General features: G+C 44.4%; 1 protein-coding gene across 1 annotated transcript in view; it reads right to left on the reverse strand.

Annotated features, from left to right (window-relative positions):
• Positions 1 to 15,768, reverse strand: part of ACVR1B (activin A receptor type 1B) — a 32,706-nt gene extending 16,938 nt beyond the window's left edge. Inside the window, exon 1 of the mRNA XM_044915405.1 lies at positions 15,657 to 15,768. Within this exon, the coding sequence (XP_044771340.1) occupies positions 15,657 to 15,747 (91 nt within the window). The 5' untranslated portion in view covers positions 15,748 to 15,768. The remainder of the gene's footprint in view (positions 1 to 15,656) is intronic.
• Positions 15,769 to 15,830: the final 62 nt, after the last annotated feature.

Consider the following 15,830-nt stretch of genomic DNA (forward strand, 5'->3'; position numbering starts at 1 on the left):
ACCTCTCGGAACGGGCAGGAGTACGGCTGTGGCCACTAGGACACTTAGGTTGGGACTCGCTGCTGAATGAAGCATTTGCCCATCGGGGAATGGAGGGGGCAGCCCACCCAAGTCCCACACTGGCCACTCAGTGAATATTATCTGGATACCAAGTGGGAATACATTCAAACCAAGGCCCCCAGAGAAGAGACGTTTATGACCAATCCCATGAAAAACTAGCCTGTTGTAACTCACCCCTTCAGGCTGTAGACAGTCTATCTTTGTCTCTTCCTGCAATACCCTGGAAGGCATCTCTCGGCTTTTCAGTTCCAAAGGCAGATTCTAAATATCTCCGGTGCCCAAGCCCCCTTCCTCAGGCGTTCTACAAATAACGCACTCCATCGCCATTCCCACCCACGGAAACAAAGGAGAGCGCACACGGACAGGTAATCGCCACTGTGGAGCTTCACCGTAAGGCCTTTGATCAGAGAGAGCCCTTTCTTCTGGGAGAAATTCCAAAACACGCAGCTACCTGCTGAAGGGTGATGGTAGTGTTCTATTTTAAGGGCAGGAAGTTTAAAGCAGGTACCCTTTAGACTAGAATCCAAATCATAAAAGCAATTTTAAAAATCAGTTCTTCCTAAACTTCGATTCCAGCCCTTTTTAGACACAAAGGTGAAGAAACCTCCTCATTTTCCCCCAAATACCTCTTTTTGCTCCCTCTTTTATTCTTCTTGCTAACTCAAATTTACTTCTGCAACTCTCTGAATACTCGAGCCAAACCTCTTACTCACGCTGCAGTCCTGACCGGTAATCCAAGGAAGCTAATGCCCCCCCCCTTTGTGTCAGGGAGGACATTCAGGCACAAAGGGGTTCCCCATAGAGCGCACACCTCTCAATACACGTGCCATGACATCCAGCAAAGAGAACAGCATTGGGGCTATTTTGGGAAGCAAGAAGGGAAAACGAGCAACTCTAAGAGGGCTATTCTGAGCACAGTGGGACACACAGGCCAGACCCATAGCCGCCTTTTGAAAAAAAAAAAAAAAAAGCTCACTTCAGAGTCTGTCAATTAGCAGACAGGAGAGCCAAGAGCCTCTGATTCCAGATAGTTCTTCTCCCTTCGTTGGTTCATGGCCTCTTTCACAGTGATTCATTCTGGAGAACGAACACACCCACACGTGGCTCATTCTTTTTGGGAAGTACTTCAACAATCTTGGTGTAAGACAGGAAAGAACAAAAGTGGTGAAATCTATGTGAGACGGGATGAAGAACGGAACTGGGAGCAGGGCCGTGCGTGTTTGTGATAAGGGGTTAGGCAAGTCCCTGAATCCATCTGGGCCTCAGCCGCCTAACCAGAAAATACCATTTATCTTACAGAGATGGTAGGAAGATTAGCCACACATCCGCTAAGCGCTGTGAGTATTCAGAGAAGGACTTGCTCTGCACACATCTGTGTACATCTATACAGTTTACAGAGTGAGGAAGAAGTCTGAAAAAGATACATTTTTAAGATAACCATCACTACTGCCCACACCCCTGAAAAGGCTTCAGTTACTTATCGCTAGAGCCACAGCAGGGTTATGATGGCAGGAATAGATCAGAAAGACCCAAGGCTCAAATAGCAGCTCTAACACCAATCACATGACCTTGCGCAAGTTAGTAACCTCCCTGCACCCTAGTTTCCTAATCTGTAAAGTGGAACTGTTAATAATCACTTTACAGGACTATGTAAGAACTATATGAAATAATACATTTTAAAAGTGCTCGGCAAATAGGTGCTCAATGAACTTTAATCTCTCCTCTAAATGTAAGACTCAAACAGACACACACACAGGCATGCACACGTAAAACGTCTCTTTAACCACTAATTAGGAAGTGGCAAGTTACAGTAAGACCACAGCAAGCACAGCAAGAAACTGCTATTCTAGTCTCAGCTCTGCCAGTAACTAGCCGTGTGGCATTGGGCAAGTCACTTAACCTCTCTGAACCTCATTTTCCTCATGATTCATCAGAGAGAAGGCAATGAACTAGATGACCTCTAAAATCCTCCAGCTGAAATTTGAATCCAGTTTGTTTTTAAATTCACATTGTTTGGATCACTGATCCAACGCTGGGAAGTGCTTTAAATTTTATATATTTTTTCCTGAACTTTAAAGAGAGACATTAGGGCTAGTCTTCTGTTAATATTCATTTCTCAAAATAAGTAATAAAATTATAAAAACATCTGAATTTACTGTAAATGTACTAGGTACACTAAATCATAAACCTAATCGCGATTTCTTTGAAAAGCTAAATCTGGACTAATGAATGCTAATAGCCCTTTATAATCTACTTCATAGTGACTCATCAGGTTAAATCAGTCTACACACACGCATATAAACAATACATACCTAAAACTCTCTGTATTCCACAACCAAGGAGTTATGTAGTAGAAATGACACAATTTGGAAAACCAATCACAGAGGAATAACAAAACCACTTGAGACACAACCAAGTTAAAAAGTGGTCAGAACCAGGGGGCACCTGGGTGGCTTAGTCAGTTAAGTGTCTGACTCTTGATTTCGGCTCAGGTCAAGATCTAGGGGTTGTAGGATCGAGTGGCACGTCAGGCTCCGTGCTGGGGGCGTGGAGCCTACTTAGGATTCTCTCTCTCCCTCTCCCTCAGCCCCTCCCCCCAAAAGTGGTCAGAATGAAATTCTCACTAGCACAGCATTTTGTTATTAAAAGTCAGTCAAACCGGAACTAAAAACAAAACCACCTATGCAGGATTTGAGTGTGGCTCCAAAATAGGATTAGAAGGTGGTATGCGGTAGGATGTGGATGCAAATTTGATTCACGAGAGAGGCTGTGTTTTGAGGAAGACCAACAAGTCCCAACTTGGGCAGCCTCTGTCTAGCTGCATCTTATGGCGGCACTAACAGAGCTGGGTCTCAGCAAAGACGACCCCACTGCAGGCAGGGCACTGGGGCTGGGTCCTCTCTCTCTCTGACCCACTAGGAGGACACTCAGCAAGGGTGTGGCGCATGGGAATGCCCAAGAGCCACCATACAGGCATAGACTCCTGGCCACTCAGCACACTACTCTGCCCCAGACCACATCTCCAGGGGACAGGGTGTGGGAGAGCACAGGGTGGTGGCACTAACCTCAAAAGGTAAGAAGCAAGTGCAAAACATCCACATTTGTCCTGGTAGATGAAGATCCACAAATGTTCTAAAACATTTTAAAGCTCCAGTATTTATGACTTTTAGCTTAATTAATCGCTCCTCGAGGATAATAAGCTTCACCGATTTTGTACCAGAATGGGGCACTGTCCTGTTCAGGTATACTAAACCTGCCTCTTCCAAACCTCACTGGGCAACCTTCTAACTTTATAGTATCCATGATGAGGTGCCCAAACCAGCTCGCGTAGCCCTTTCTCTTCACGACTTTACAATTTGATCATAAACTGCCTCTCAGCCCTCCTCCTTCCAGATGACAGCATCCATCAGACAAGCCAAACTGATAAGAATAGCCTATTACAACTCATGATTATTTTAATTAGTCTTCCTTGGACCTTATCCAAACCCCCTACAGCTTCCTTAGGATAGAACAAACACTTCAACTCTGAGTCTGAAGAGCCAAAATGATCTTGAGGGGGAAAAAAAAAGAACAAAGTTGGACAACTCACCCTTCCTGATTTCAAAACTTACTACAAAGCTACAGCAATCAAAACAGTGTGGTACTAGCATTAAACATAGACACATAAATCAATGGAATAGAACTGAGAGTCCAGAAACCAACCTCTACATTTATGATTGACTGATTTTTGACAAGAATTTCTAGACCATTCAGGGGGAAGGACTAATTTTCAACAAATGTTGCTGGACAACTGGATCTCCACATGCAAAAGAATGAAGTTGACCCTTACTTCACACCATATATAAAAATTAACCCAAAATGGATCAATAACCTAAATATACAAGCTATAACTTATATTCTAAAACTTCAAAAAAGAAAACAGGGGTAAAGCTTTATGGCTTTGGATTTAGCAATGCTATCTTAGATAGCATACCAAAAGCACAAGTGACAAAAGAAAAATAGATAAACTGGCCTTCATCAAAATTAAAACCTGTGCATCAATGGACAGTATACAAAGACAACCTACAGAATGGGAGAAAATATTTGCAAGTCATATATCTAATAATGGCCTAGTATTCAAAATACATAAAGAACTCATAACTCAACAACACAAAACAATTAAAAAATGGGCAAAGGACTTGTAGGGCGCCTGGGTGGCTCAGTTGGTTGAGCGACTGCCTTCGGCTCAGGTCATGATCCTGGAGTCCCGGGATCGAGTCCCGCATCGGGCTCCCTGCTCGGCAGGGAGTCTGCTTCTCCCTCTGGCCCTCCCCCCCTCTCATGTGCTCTCTCTCATTCTGTCTCAAATAAATAAATAAAATCTTTAAAAAATAAAAAAATAAATAAAAAATAAAAAAATAAAAAATGGGCAAAGGACTTGTATAGACATTTCTCCAAAAAAGATACACAAATGGCCAAAAAGCACATGAAAAGATGTCCAACATCATCTCAAATGCAAATGAATTTTAAATGCAGATGCAAATCAAAACCACGAGACACCACTTCACACCCAGTAGGGAAGGCCATAAGAAAATGAAAAAGAAAAATACCCAGTGATAGTGAAGACTTGGAGAAACAGGAACCCTCATACACTGCCAGCAGGACCATAAAATGGTGTAGCTGCTGCGAAAAACAGTTGATGGTTCCTCCATAAATTAAATGTTGAATTACCATATAACCGAAAAATTCCACTTGTAGGTGTACATCCAAAAGACTGAAAACAAGTGTTCAAACAAAAACTTGTACACGGAAGTTCATAATAGCATTATGTATATAGTCAAAAGGTGGAAACAACCCAAATGTCTATCAAATAATGAGTGGAAAAACAAAATGTGGTATATTCATACAATGGAGTATTATTCAGCCATAAAAATGAAGAAACTATTGATATACACTACAATATGAATGAACTTTGAAAACACTATGTTAAGTGAAAGCAGCCATATCCTATATGATTCCATTTATATTAAATATCCAGAAAGCACATAAGTGGTTGTCAGGGGCTGGGGAGTGGAGTGGGAAGGAGGATGGGAAGTTACTGCTTAATGGGTTACTAGGTTTCCTCTGGGGTAAAGAAAAAGTTCTAGAACCAGATAGTGGTGATAACGTTATGAAGGTACTTAACACCACTGAATTGTACATTTTAAAATGGTTAAAAATGGTAAATTCTTTGTTATCTGTGTTTTACCACAATTTTAAAAAATATCACATCTTTGAAAAACAGTATGTATAATATAATCTCAATTATAAAACAAAAACATTTAAAGACCTCACACATGCATGGAAAAAACAACTCAGGGCACCTGGCTCAGGTGGTAGTGCGTGCAACTCTTGATCTCAGGGTCATGAGTCTGAGCCCCACGCTGGGTGCAGAGATCACTTATTTATATACAGACATACATACATAAATAACAAGGAAAAAAACCCTTGGAAGTCTAGTGTTCAGATCGTATTCTTCCTGAATCCCTGTGCTCTCCAAGATGTCCCAGGAACCTTTAAGCTCCACCAGGGGGGAGCCACTGCCCTGCGTTGCTTCACCATTTTCTCAGTGGTGTCTAGTGCCTAGCAAATAGTACTGTGTTTAATAAATCTCAGCCTAATAACTTGAGAGGGAAGGGGGCTCTACCAGAGCGGATTTTATCTGCTGTACATACGTTTCTACATTTGTACATTTAAAGGGTTGCACTGCTTTAAAAAGACAAAGAAAAAAGAAAAATATTGTTCAGTAACTACTAATCTAGACAACTGCCAAAATGTTTAGGAAAATCCTGAATCAGGTTAAAAAATGGAGGCGTCTGGCACTAAAGTGTCACAAAACAAAGGTAATGTTTGGTTCCCCAAAGGGGTGAGGGGGGACAGTAACTGGGAACTGACAATGCGTCAGCAGCCAAGCCTCTAACCTAAGTAGAAACATCACGTTAACGTTAAAGTAAAACAATCAGATGCTACTGGTTGGTAAAAAAGAAAGTTACATTTTCACCCTTCACAATCATCAAAATTAGATTTTAAAAATACATTAAAACAAAACAAAACCAAACCTCTCAAGTATCCAAGTGCCAAAATAAAGTCAAATTTTACATGTGCAGCTGGGTGGTACCTAAAAAACCAAAAAATGTACTGGTAAAAAGCACTTATGAAAAAAATGCAACTGACTTAATAAGGGAAGCTATTTGTATGAGGAGGGGAAAAAAAAAAAACCCAGAGATTTAACAATAAGACACTTGATAAGCTTGGTATTTAATTTCAATCTGGGAAAAGGTCTCGGAATGGGGTTTGCATAAGGGAAAGGTGTTTGAAAAGCCAGCTCCACACTCTATCTATTCTACCAACTGCCTTTCTGACATTCTACTTGGAGACAAACCCAACCCTAGAGAGCTGTTTAAACAAGTTCACCCTTAAGCCTCAGGTCTAGAGAATGAAAGCTTTGTTCTCACTCAAAAGAGACGTTTGATGTTTATGCTAAGGAGACCTGTCATTGCAACTTAATTTATGGCTGACTGTAAATACCTGAATATCTCAGCAAGGGCCCACCTGCTGCCCAGGAGAATGGCAAGGTAAAACTGGAATGAGTGGCGTCTTACTATGGAGCGTGCCTGGTGTTCCTAGGACCCAAGTGTATGGATTCAGCTGTCCTATTCAGACCATCTAGGAGTAACTTGGTACTTCTCCTTTACTTACAGTTTATAATGAACATGTAAAACCATTCTGCTTTCTCTCTTTGTTGTATTTAAATAGACGTATTTGTGGCTCATTAGGGCAGGGGAGGATGTTTATGAGTGGCATTTTGTATTTGCTTCCTGACCTATTTACTATACTATGGATGAGTGGAGAGGAGAGAGTGTATGTCACAGTTTTGAGTGAGAAGAGGAATAGGAATGGTTTCAGGCAACTGGGACAATGAAGGAGAAAATAATCAGCCAGGGCTGAGAATAAAACTAATGAGGCTGAGATCAAGTACATTTGGCTGGAATAAAATGGGTAGGTGGTAGAATAAAACAAAGATGAAAGTGGTGAGGTAGGAAGAGAGCTTATCATGTTCCAAGTAACTCAGAAATGTCTGTAGCATTTTTGAGTGACTAGGATAAAAACTGCATAAAGAGGAGATATTAAAAGTACAGCAGGGACAGAACTGGAATTATTTACCTAGGATATTGCTGAGAGGATGGAAAAGAACTGAATGAATTCAATTAAACAAACTTATTAAGTACTTAAAATGTGCAAGGCTCTGTGACAGGACAAAGCCACAGAAAGAATAAGCCAGTTCTGAGCATCCATTTTTAGAGGGCAGAGGCTGGGAGAGTGGGAGGAGCAGATGGACCAAAGAGAAGAGCAGAGAGGATGGAACCATGGACCAGGGGAAGGCAGGACAAAGACGGTCCCACATTGGAGGATGGTCACTTTGGTTAAGAAGAGAAGGCCGAGGCCAAGCAAAACACAAGGCATACTAGGTCCACGGCGAACGGACAGATGCAAGGTTCCAGCCAGAGACAAGGACGGTAAGGGAGACGAGACCAAATCAGACGCACCATGATGCCAGGCTAAGGGGTCTGGGGTTGATCCTGGAGGCCACATGAAAGCAGTGGAATCATGAGATACAGAGGGCATGCTCTCCAAAGTTAAATCCAGCAATAGAATGGACGACCCGTGGGGGACTGGAAGCAGAGACTGGTTAGAAAATTACTTTCACAGTCCTCGTAGGATATGGTAGAGTACAGGATTTAGAGCACATGCTTTGGAGTCTGACAGACCTCGAGCCCACCACTGAACCTCACCATGCCCCAGTCACCTCATCTGTAAAATGGGGATAAGAGTGCTCAGAGTAGCTGCAGAGAGTAACTGACATAACCCAAGTCCTTAGCATCACACCTGAGTAGACAGTAAGCGTTCAGTTAACCAGATGCCTTTACGACTACTGCCATCCCGCTGCATGAGAAGGGTCTTGGGGTTGTTTCAAAAAGAAGAAGAAAAGTCAATTTGTGTGTAAACTTCTTAAGGGCAAGGACAGACTCTTTCCTCAGTATCCCTCTCACCATTCAGCTTGGTCCTGGATGTTAGAAGTGAACACTGATGACAATTCAATCTTATCGACCACAATTATAAAATGTAATATACAAATGTACACCAAAACAACACATGAAGATCTAGGGCAAGGCAGGTTCACAACTACTTAATAAAAAAAGATACGCTTCAGTTCAGATTCCTCAACTCAAACATTGGTTGTTTGGTTTTTTTTAAGATTTTATTTATTTGACAGAGAGAGGGAACACAAGCATGGGGAGTGGGAGAGGGAGAAGCAGGCTTCCCGCCGAGCAGGGAGCCCGATGCAGGGGCTCGATCCCAGGACGCTGGGATCATGACCTGAGCTGAAGGCAGATGCTTAACAACTGAGCCACCCAGGCACCCCTCAAACATTGTTACCACCTAAAAAACTTATCTCCAAAGTACTCACAATCTCCTCTCTCCTCCACTCACTCACAACTATCTAGGTAACTGGCAGAGTAGGTGAAGGCCACATGTGGTCAAAGAACTTTTCACATGCGAGGTCCATCAATAGCATGGCTGGGTACCAGGTCTCAAGTCTCCTTGAGCCTATCTTGGGTAGTTAGTTCCCTTCTTGCTTTCCTTCTCACATATCCATCTGAGCTGCCACCACACACACACACACACACACACACACACACACACACTCTCTCTCTCTCTCTCTCTCTCTCTCTCTCTCTCTCTTTAAAAAACACCACCTATTTACTATCTCAGTTTCTGTAGGTCAGAAGTCCAGGCACAGCGTGACTGGTGTTGGCCAGGGCTGCCTTCTCCTCCAGGGCTGGGACCTCTTTCAAGCTCACTGGTTGTTGGCAAACTCCACTGCCTTGTGGATGGAAGCCTGAGGTCCCCTTTTACCTCCTTGCTGACAGCCAGGGACCACTCTCAGCTCTGAGAGTTGGCCCGCAGTTCCTAGCCACGTGGCCCCCATGGGCAGTTCACACACGGATATTTACTTTCCTCCAAACCAGCTGGAGCATTTCTGACTTCCTCTTCTGCAATCAGCTGTGAAAACTGCTTTCATAGGGCTAGCACAGTCAGGTCAGGTCTATCACAACAGTCCCCTTAGCTGAAGATCAACTGATTTGGGACCTTAATCACATCTGCATAATCCCTCCAAGGCGTACCTAGATTCGTGTTTAATAACTGGAAGGTGGTATATTCCAAAGGCAGGAAATCTTGGGGGGAGGAGGCAGAGGGTGGACTGCGGTAGGAAGAATCACCTTATATTTTATTTATTGTCTATCTCACCTGCCAGAAAGTAAGCTTCATGAAGGAAGGCTTTTTTTGTTTCGTTTTGTTTTTAAAAATTTTATTTATTTATTTATTTATTTAAAGATTTTATTTATTTATTTGAGACAGAGAGAATGAGAGAGAGAGAGCACATGAGAGGGGGGAGGGTCAGAGGGAGAAGCAGGCTCCCTGCCGAGCAGGGAGCCCGATGCGGGACTCGATCCCGGGACTCCAGGATCATGACCTGAGCCGAAGGCAGTCGCTTAACCAACTGAGCCACCCAGGCACCCCTTATTTATTTATTTGACAGAGAGAGACACAGCGAGACAGGGAACACAAGCAGGGGGAGTGGGAGAGGGAGAGCAGGCTTCCCGCTGAGCAGGGAGCCCGATGCGGGGCTCGATCCCAGGACGCTGGGATCATGACCTGAGCCGAAGGCAGACGCTTAATGACTGAGCCACCCAGGCGCCCCAAAGGAAGGCATTTGTATGTCTTTTTGCTTACTGTTGTATCTCTAGAACCTGGGTGCTCAATAAATATGTGTTAAAGGAATCTTCAGATCACTATACATTTACTTAGATCACTACATATCTATATATCACTATATATATAGATCACTATATATAGATATCTATATATATTTACTTCAGATAACTATATATTTACAGACTGGAAATGGGACTTCTCTCTATATTCAAATTCTGGTTCAGTGAAACCATTTAGGAATCCTTGGAATTCCATATAATTTTATCTCTGCCACAATGATCTGTGTATGGCTTTAACAAAATACAGGTGATCCTCATTTTTCATAGATTCCATATTCATTAAAATTTATGTGTAACCCCAAAATCAATACTCTCAGTGCTTTCATGGTCATTCACAGACATGTGCAGTGGTAAAAAATGGGAATCACCCAATGACATGTCCCCAGTTGATGGTGAACAAGGTGACAATGCTCTGCCTTCCTGTTTCAGCTTTCATACTATAAATATGTATTCTTTTCATAGTATACTCTGTGCCTTTTCACCTTTTTGCATTTTCGTGTTGGTGGTGGGGATTTCGCTGTTTAAAATGGCCCCCAAGAGCAGGGCTAAAATGCTCTCCAGTGTTCCCAAGCTCAAGGAGACAGTGATGTACCTTGCAGAGAAAATACGTCTATCAGGTAAGTGTCGTTCAGGCTTTCATTATAGTGCTGTTGGCCTTAAGTCCAAGGTTAATTAACCAATGTATATTAAATAAGGTGTCTTTAACCAGAAACACACACATAGCAAGGTTATGTACTGACTGGTCGATGAAGAGGTGGTGACCAGTGGCTCACAGGAACCTAACCCCATCTTTCCCCTAGGAGCAGTGGTTCAGTATTTGCTAATCCAGTGTTCCAGTCAACTTTATAGAACATAAGTACCACGAATAATGACACTTGACTGTATTAGCCTCATTTTACAGATGAAACAATGAAGTTGAGAGAGATGTGAAAAGGTAGCTCTCAGCACACTCTAGCACATCATTATGTTTTATTTTCCCCAGAGCACTTAAGACTGAGAATTGTGTTTACTTATTTATCTTCAGTCTGAGCCACTGCTATTGTAAGTTCTGTGACAGTTAGGGACTTAGGGATTTTTGTCCATCTTGTTCTCTCAGGGTTATTTCCCCAAGCCAAGAACCATTCCAGGCACATACCCAACCTAATGAATAAAGAAATCTCCTATATGTAATTGTGTAAATACCAGGGGTGATTGACACTTTAAAGGGAAGGGCAGTTACTTTCATTATGTTAAATTCAAAATATTTAGTAAGACAAACGCAGGCTTAGGATGAAGTGAAGAGAGAAGAAAGAAAACCAAAAAGAACCCCAGAGCTCCCTGAGGTGTCACTGTCTCTGAAACCCATAGAGCAGGTCAGATTGTCTGGGATGCAAATGCCATGGCTCAACCAAATGCTGGCAGCTCTACCGAGCAAGGGAAAGAGAGATACACTCTGAAACAGTATTTCTGCTTGGTGTTACAGGTGTCCTTGATGGAGAAGCCAGCAGGCAGAGAGAATAGGCAAGAGCAGGGATGGTGCCTCCGGGAGCCCAAGCTCAGGTCAAACCACATGTGCGAGAGACACTGAGGAGAGCAAAAACCTGGAGCAGGCAGGTAGGTAGGTATTGGAACCTGGCCACGAGGCGGAGCCTACAGAGGGGCAGAAATGCAGCGGAGACTGCGGGTCTGAGGAGCCAATTCCTTCAGAGGCCTCAGCATTCCCAGCCCAGGCGGAACCGATGGGCCACGGATGCCAGCAGCACTTCCAGCGTCAGAGGGATGGATGAGAAGGAGGGCTCTAGGATTTTCTTTTTATAAACACAGAGAGGAAAATGAGCTAAGACCCTCTTACATCAACTCCTACTGTAACAGACAAATAACACAAGACAAAGAGGCGGGATTCCAGAATTACTGTTCACTGCTGCTCTGAGCAAAACTTGAACAGTAAACAATAAGGATTTCAAAATTAAAACAAAAGAGCCACTTCAGTATTCTAATTTAACCTTCAAAAATAAAGAAGATCTAAAGCACCATGAACTGAGAATTCCATTCCACCTCAACACCCTGTACTCCTGAGTTATGAGAGCAGACTGCAACGCAACTCAACTCATGTTCCAAAATGCAACAAGCAGCTTCGACAGGACATGCCGAAAGAAGCAGCACGGCTCCTCGTCTCCTCGTTTACTGATTCATATTTTGGTAGCAAGGTTACAATTAGCTCACCAGTGGAGAATAAACCTATTTATAACACAGCAGTCCACCTGAAAGACACAATCATCTAAAAAGGTTTTTAGAGGAAAATGAAGTGCAGCTTCTTCCTGTGCTGATTGCAGCTTCCCAAGGTCCTTTCGGATGAAGTCCTCAGTCTAACCTTCCTGTGTTCACAGGCACCATTCCAGCCCCTTCTCAGCCTCCATGTTCTTATGTAACATTTACATAGTGCCATAAACATACCCAGAGTTGCGTAAGAATTAAAACGTTGCCAAACCAATAAAGCCTAAAGCAGGTCACTCCCTTCAAACTGTCTTTGATTAGCACAGGTACGCTGCCCCATCTACGATGTAAGAGCCTGTCAAAAGACAGAAATTAACTTGAGGAAATCTGAAATAGTCTACAAAAAAAAAAAATGCACAAATCAGAAGAAATTAACCACGCTGTGGCCTGTGGTGCTTCTATCAATCCCAAGAGTATGTTACTCTGCTCCATAAGATAAAAAGTAACCCAACATTGCTTGTTCCCTGAAGTCAGAAACTGTGTCTAAAAATACCTCCCAGCCAACTGGCTATCAGTAAGTTAGTCTCACAAATGTCCCAATAAGAACTACATGGGCTGTTTCCTTACTTTACAGAGAGAAAACTGAGGCAGTCACAGAAAGGTTAAGCAAGTGACTTGTTCAAGGACAACCTGTAAGGGAGCAAAGTTCTGGGGCTGAGATCTGGCCTCCTCCCTCCATCTGGCTCCAACCTTTAACCAGAGTAGCCATTTAATATGTTTTAATCACATCTGTTCCAGGAGCTCTTTTAACAAAATCAACCAGAGATTCTCTTTTTCTCTACAAGAGTTCACTTTCACTGTACTTCAAATCCATGTGCACTCAACAAAATTACAAGACTTGGCCTGAAATTAGATTTTTAAGTCTGTTCACAGAAATCCAAAATGTTCCTATCAGAACCTCAAATGTCTCCCTTGTTGCTTTTGTCTTAAGAAATTTATGTCATGTTCTCCCATTACTAATGCAAGTTCACATTTTTAAATACTGATGTGAAAATTCCAAAGTGAGGCCTTCAAACCTGCTACACCTATCAAGCGGATGCTGCTTATAACCTGGAACTCATTCTCTTTGTCACTGGCCTTTTACTAAGTCGCAGTTAATGCACTAATAGAACACCTATCCCTTGCTGCCCTCATGTCATGTCCAAGTACCAGCCATCAGGGCTGCCTGGCTCAGCCACTCCTCCAGCTCACCTAGGGGAACACACAGAGGTAGTGCAGGGGAGGAAAGCAATCAACTTCTTGTTAATCCCACAGCCTCTATTTTCCCAGAACTGACGTTTTACTTTAAGCCTCTTGCAACAGTGGTCTCTGTAGCATGCACTATTGGCAACTACATGTGTCCCGGAAAAAACTGTAGTGTCTGGCCAAGAAGTTTAAAGGCCTTCGAGAATGTTTGCTGGACACACAACCTAATTTCCAATTTACCAAAAAAAGAAACTAACTCCCTATTATGCCCACCCATCCTCACCCTAACAAACATCCATTTTAGGAAGGTTACAAAAAATGAACTCTGCCCTATTCAGAACCAGCTGGATTACCAATTAAACATTTTTAACTAGGCTCACCACAAGAAAAACCCCACAGACACTACACCAAATCAACAGGGAAATGGCTGTTAAAAATCTTAACTATATTAGGGACAGTATAAAACATTTTATGGAAAGAATGTAAAGATTTATTCAGACACATACAAAATGACAAACCTGATGGCTGAGTCTCCTTATTTACTATCCTACTGGAGAAATAACATTATGTTACACATCCAAAAACATGGCCCATAATAATGCCCAGCGAACATTATTCACAAAAACCATTATCTTACAACTGTCAGCCCATGTTCGTAGACCTTCATCATGTTTATCAGACCCCATGGCATATTACCCATGCACAGAGCAGCGAGACCCAGGAACACACACGAGGTGCTTAACAGAAGCATTAGCCAGTGAACAAAGACCCCACTGCACAGACTACACCACTGGGAACAAATATCAAAGCTAGAGATAATGAACTTGTTTTTGAGACTCCAAAGTAGGATGATGTCTTTTCTTGTTTGTCTGGTTTATTAAAGAAGCCTGAACCCACCTGAGAATCATTATTTTTAGTAGAGAGGAGAGCCACAGAACACACACTTGATCTCCCATAGCTGGAAGGTTAAGGGCTGCTGAGAAGTCAAAGCCTAGGGTTTGTACATCGGGGATCGAATACAATCCTGATCGTCTCTCCCAGATCCATCTGTGGGTCAATAATCACTTCAATATAACTGCCAAATATAACCTTCATCTGCTACCCCAATGCCAAAACACATTTCAGACGAGTCTCTTAAATGAAATATTTTAGGGTTTCAACTGCTCTTCTTAGCCCCCAAAGCCTCATAAACAACACACCCAGTCGAGTGTCCCACAGAAAGGTACCCACCTCTATACTGAGAAGGGTGGGGGTGGTGTCAGGGAGCAGAAGGCTGTGGGGGTTGGAAGGTAAGGGGTGTGTGAGGGTGGGGGAGTGCGCGGGGGGCAGGGCTGGGAAAAGGGATTGTGTGGGAAGGTAAATAAGTACTGACCAAGGACCGGGGAGTCGGTCCAGTGGTGGGATCTTTAAATAATCTTGGGGGTTGGAGGGAGGTTCTAGGATTTCACCTGAAAGGCATCCACAAAGTGATTAACTGAATGGGCCCCCTGGGGTGGGGTGGGGGAAGCGAGGTGGAAAGCAAATACACCTAGATGCAGATTAACCGTTCTGGAACCAGGTTTCCTAGGGTTAGAGAGATTTCAAAGCCAAGCTCCAAAAACGTTTAGGGGCCTGTTGGTCTCCCTTCCTCCAAACAGCTTCCACAGGGCATGTGTATGTGGGGGGTTTTTGCCCCCCTGAACTCAAGGGGGCTGCACGTAGGGGAAATGTGACTCCCTTTCCCAGAACATAGGGAGGAAGCAGAGGGAAGGGAAGAGACACACCAAGTGCAGGTCCTGAAGGAAAGGTTAGAGACCCCTTCCCCTGTCATCTGAGGTGCGCAAGGGCTCGCCACATCAGGATACCTCGGAGAAGCAAAGACCCATCGCCTGAGCCCCTTAATCTTGGCGGGAGAAAAGGCGCCCCCCAAGAGCATCTGGAGGGAGGGAATGAAGACCCCCGCCCCTGGACATGCTGAGAGGCAGAAGCACGGACCTCCAAATCTCGGGGAAGGGAGCCTGCCCTCCCCTCTGTAGAACAAGGGGGTGCTGGGAGCGCGACCCTGAGAGCTCCCCGAATCCAGTTCCGCCTGGAAGAGGGCTCGGGTCCCCAGGGGCCCTGGTGAGCTCGGTCCCAGCTGGGCAGCTGCGCCTCGGAAGTCTGGGGACACCGACCACGGTCACCCCGACTCCTCCGCGCCCCCCACCCGGCCATATTGTGCGCGTGGGGAGGGGGCGCGCTGTAGCCAGGGGCCGCGGCGCGAGGCCTCGCCCTCGCCCGGCCCTCTCCATCCCGGCCCCCGCCCCCCGGCCCGGGACTCACCCTGGATCCCCCGGGGCCCGGACCCGCAGCTGCCGGCGAGCAGGAGGACTACAAGGGGGAAGAAGGAGGAGGCTCCGGCCGACTCCGCCATAGTAACCGCCACCGCCGCCGCCGCCGCCGCCGCCGCCGCCGCCGCAGCCCAGCAGCGCCCAGCGCGCGCGCGCGCGCCCCCGG

The sequence above is a fragment of the Neomonachus schauinslandi genome, chromosome 5 (genome assembly GCF_002201575.2).
Source record: "Neomonachus schauinslandi chromosome 5, ASM220157v2, whole genome shotgun sequence".
Lineage (NCBI taxonomy): Eukaryota > Metazoa > Chordata > Mammalia > Carnivora > Phocidae > Neomonachus > Neomonachus schauinslandi.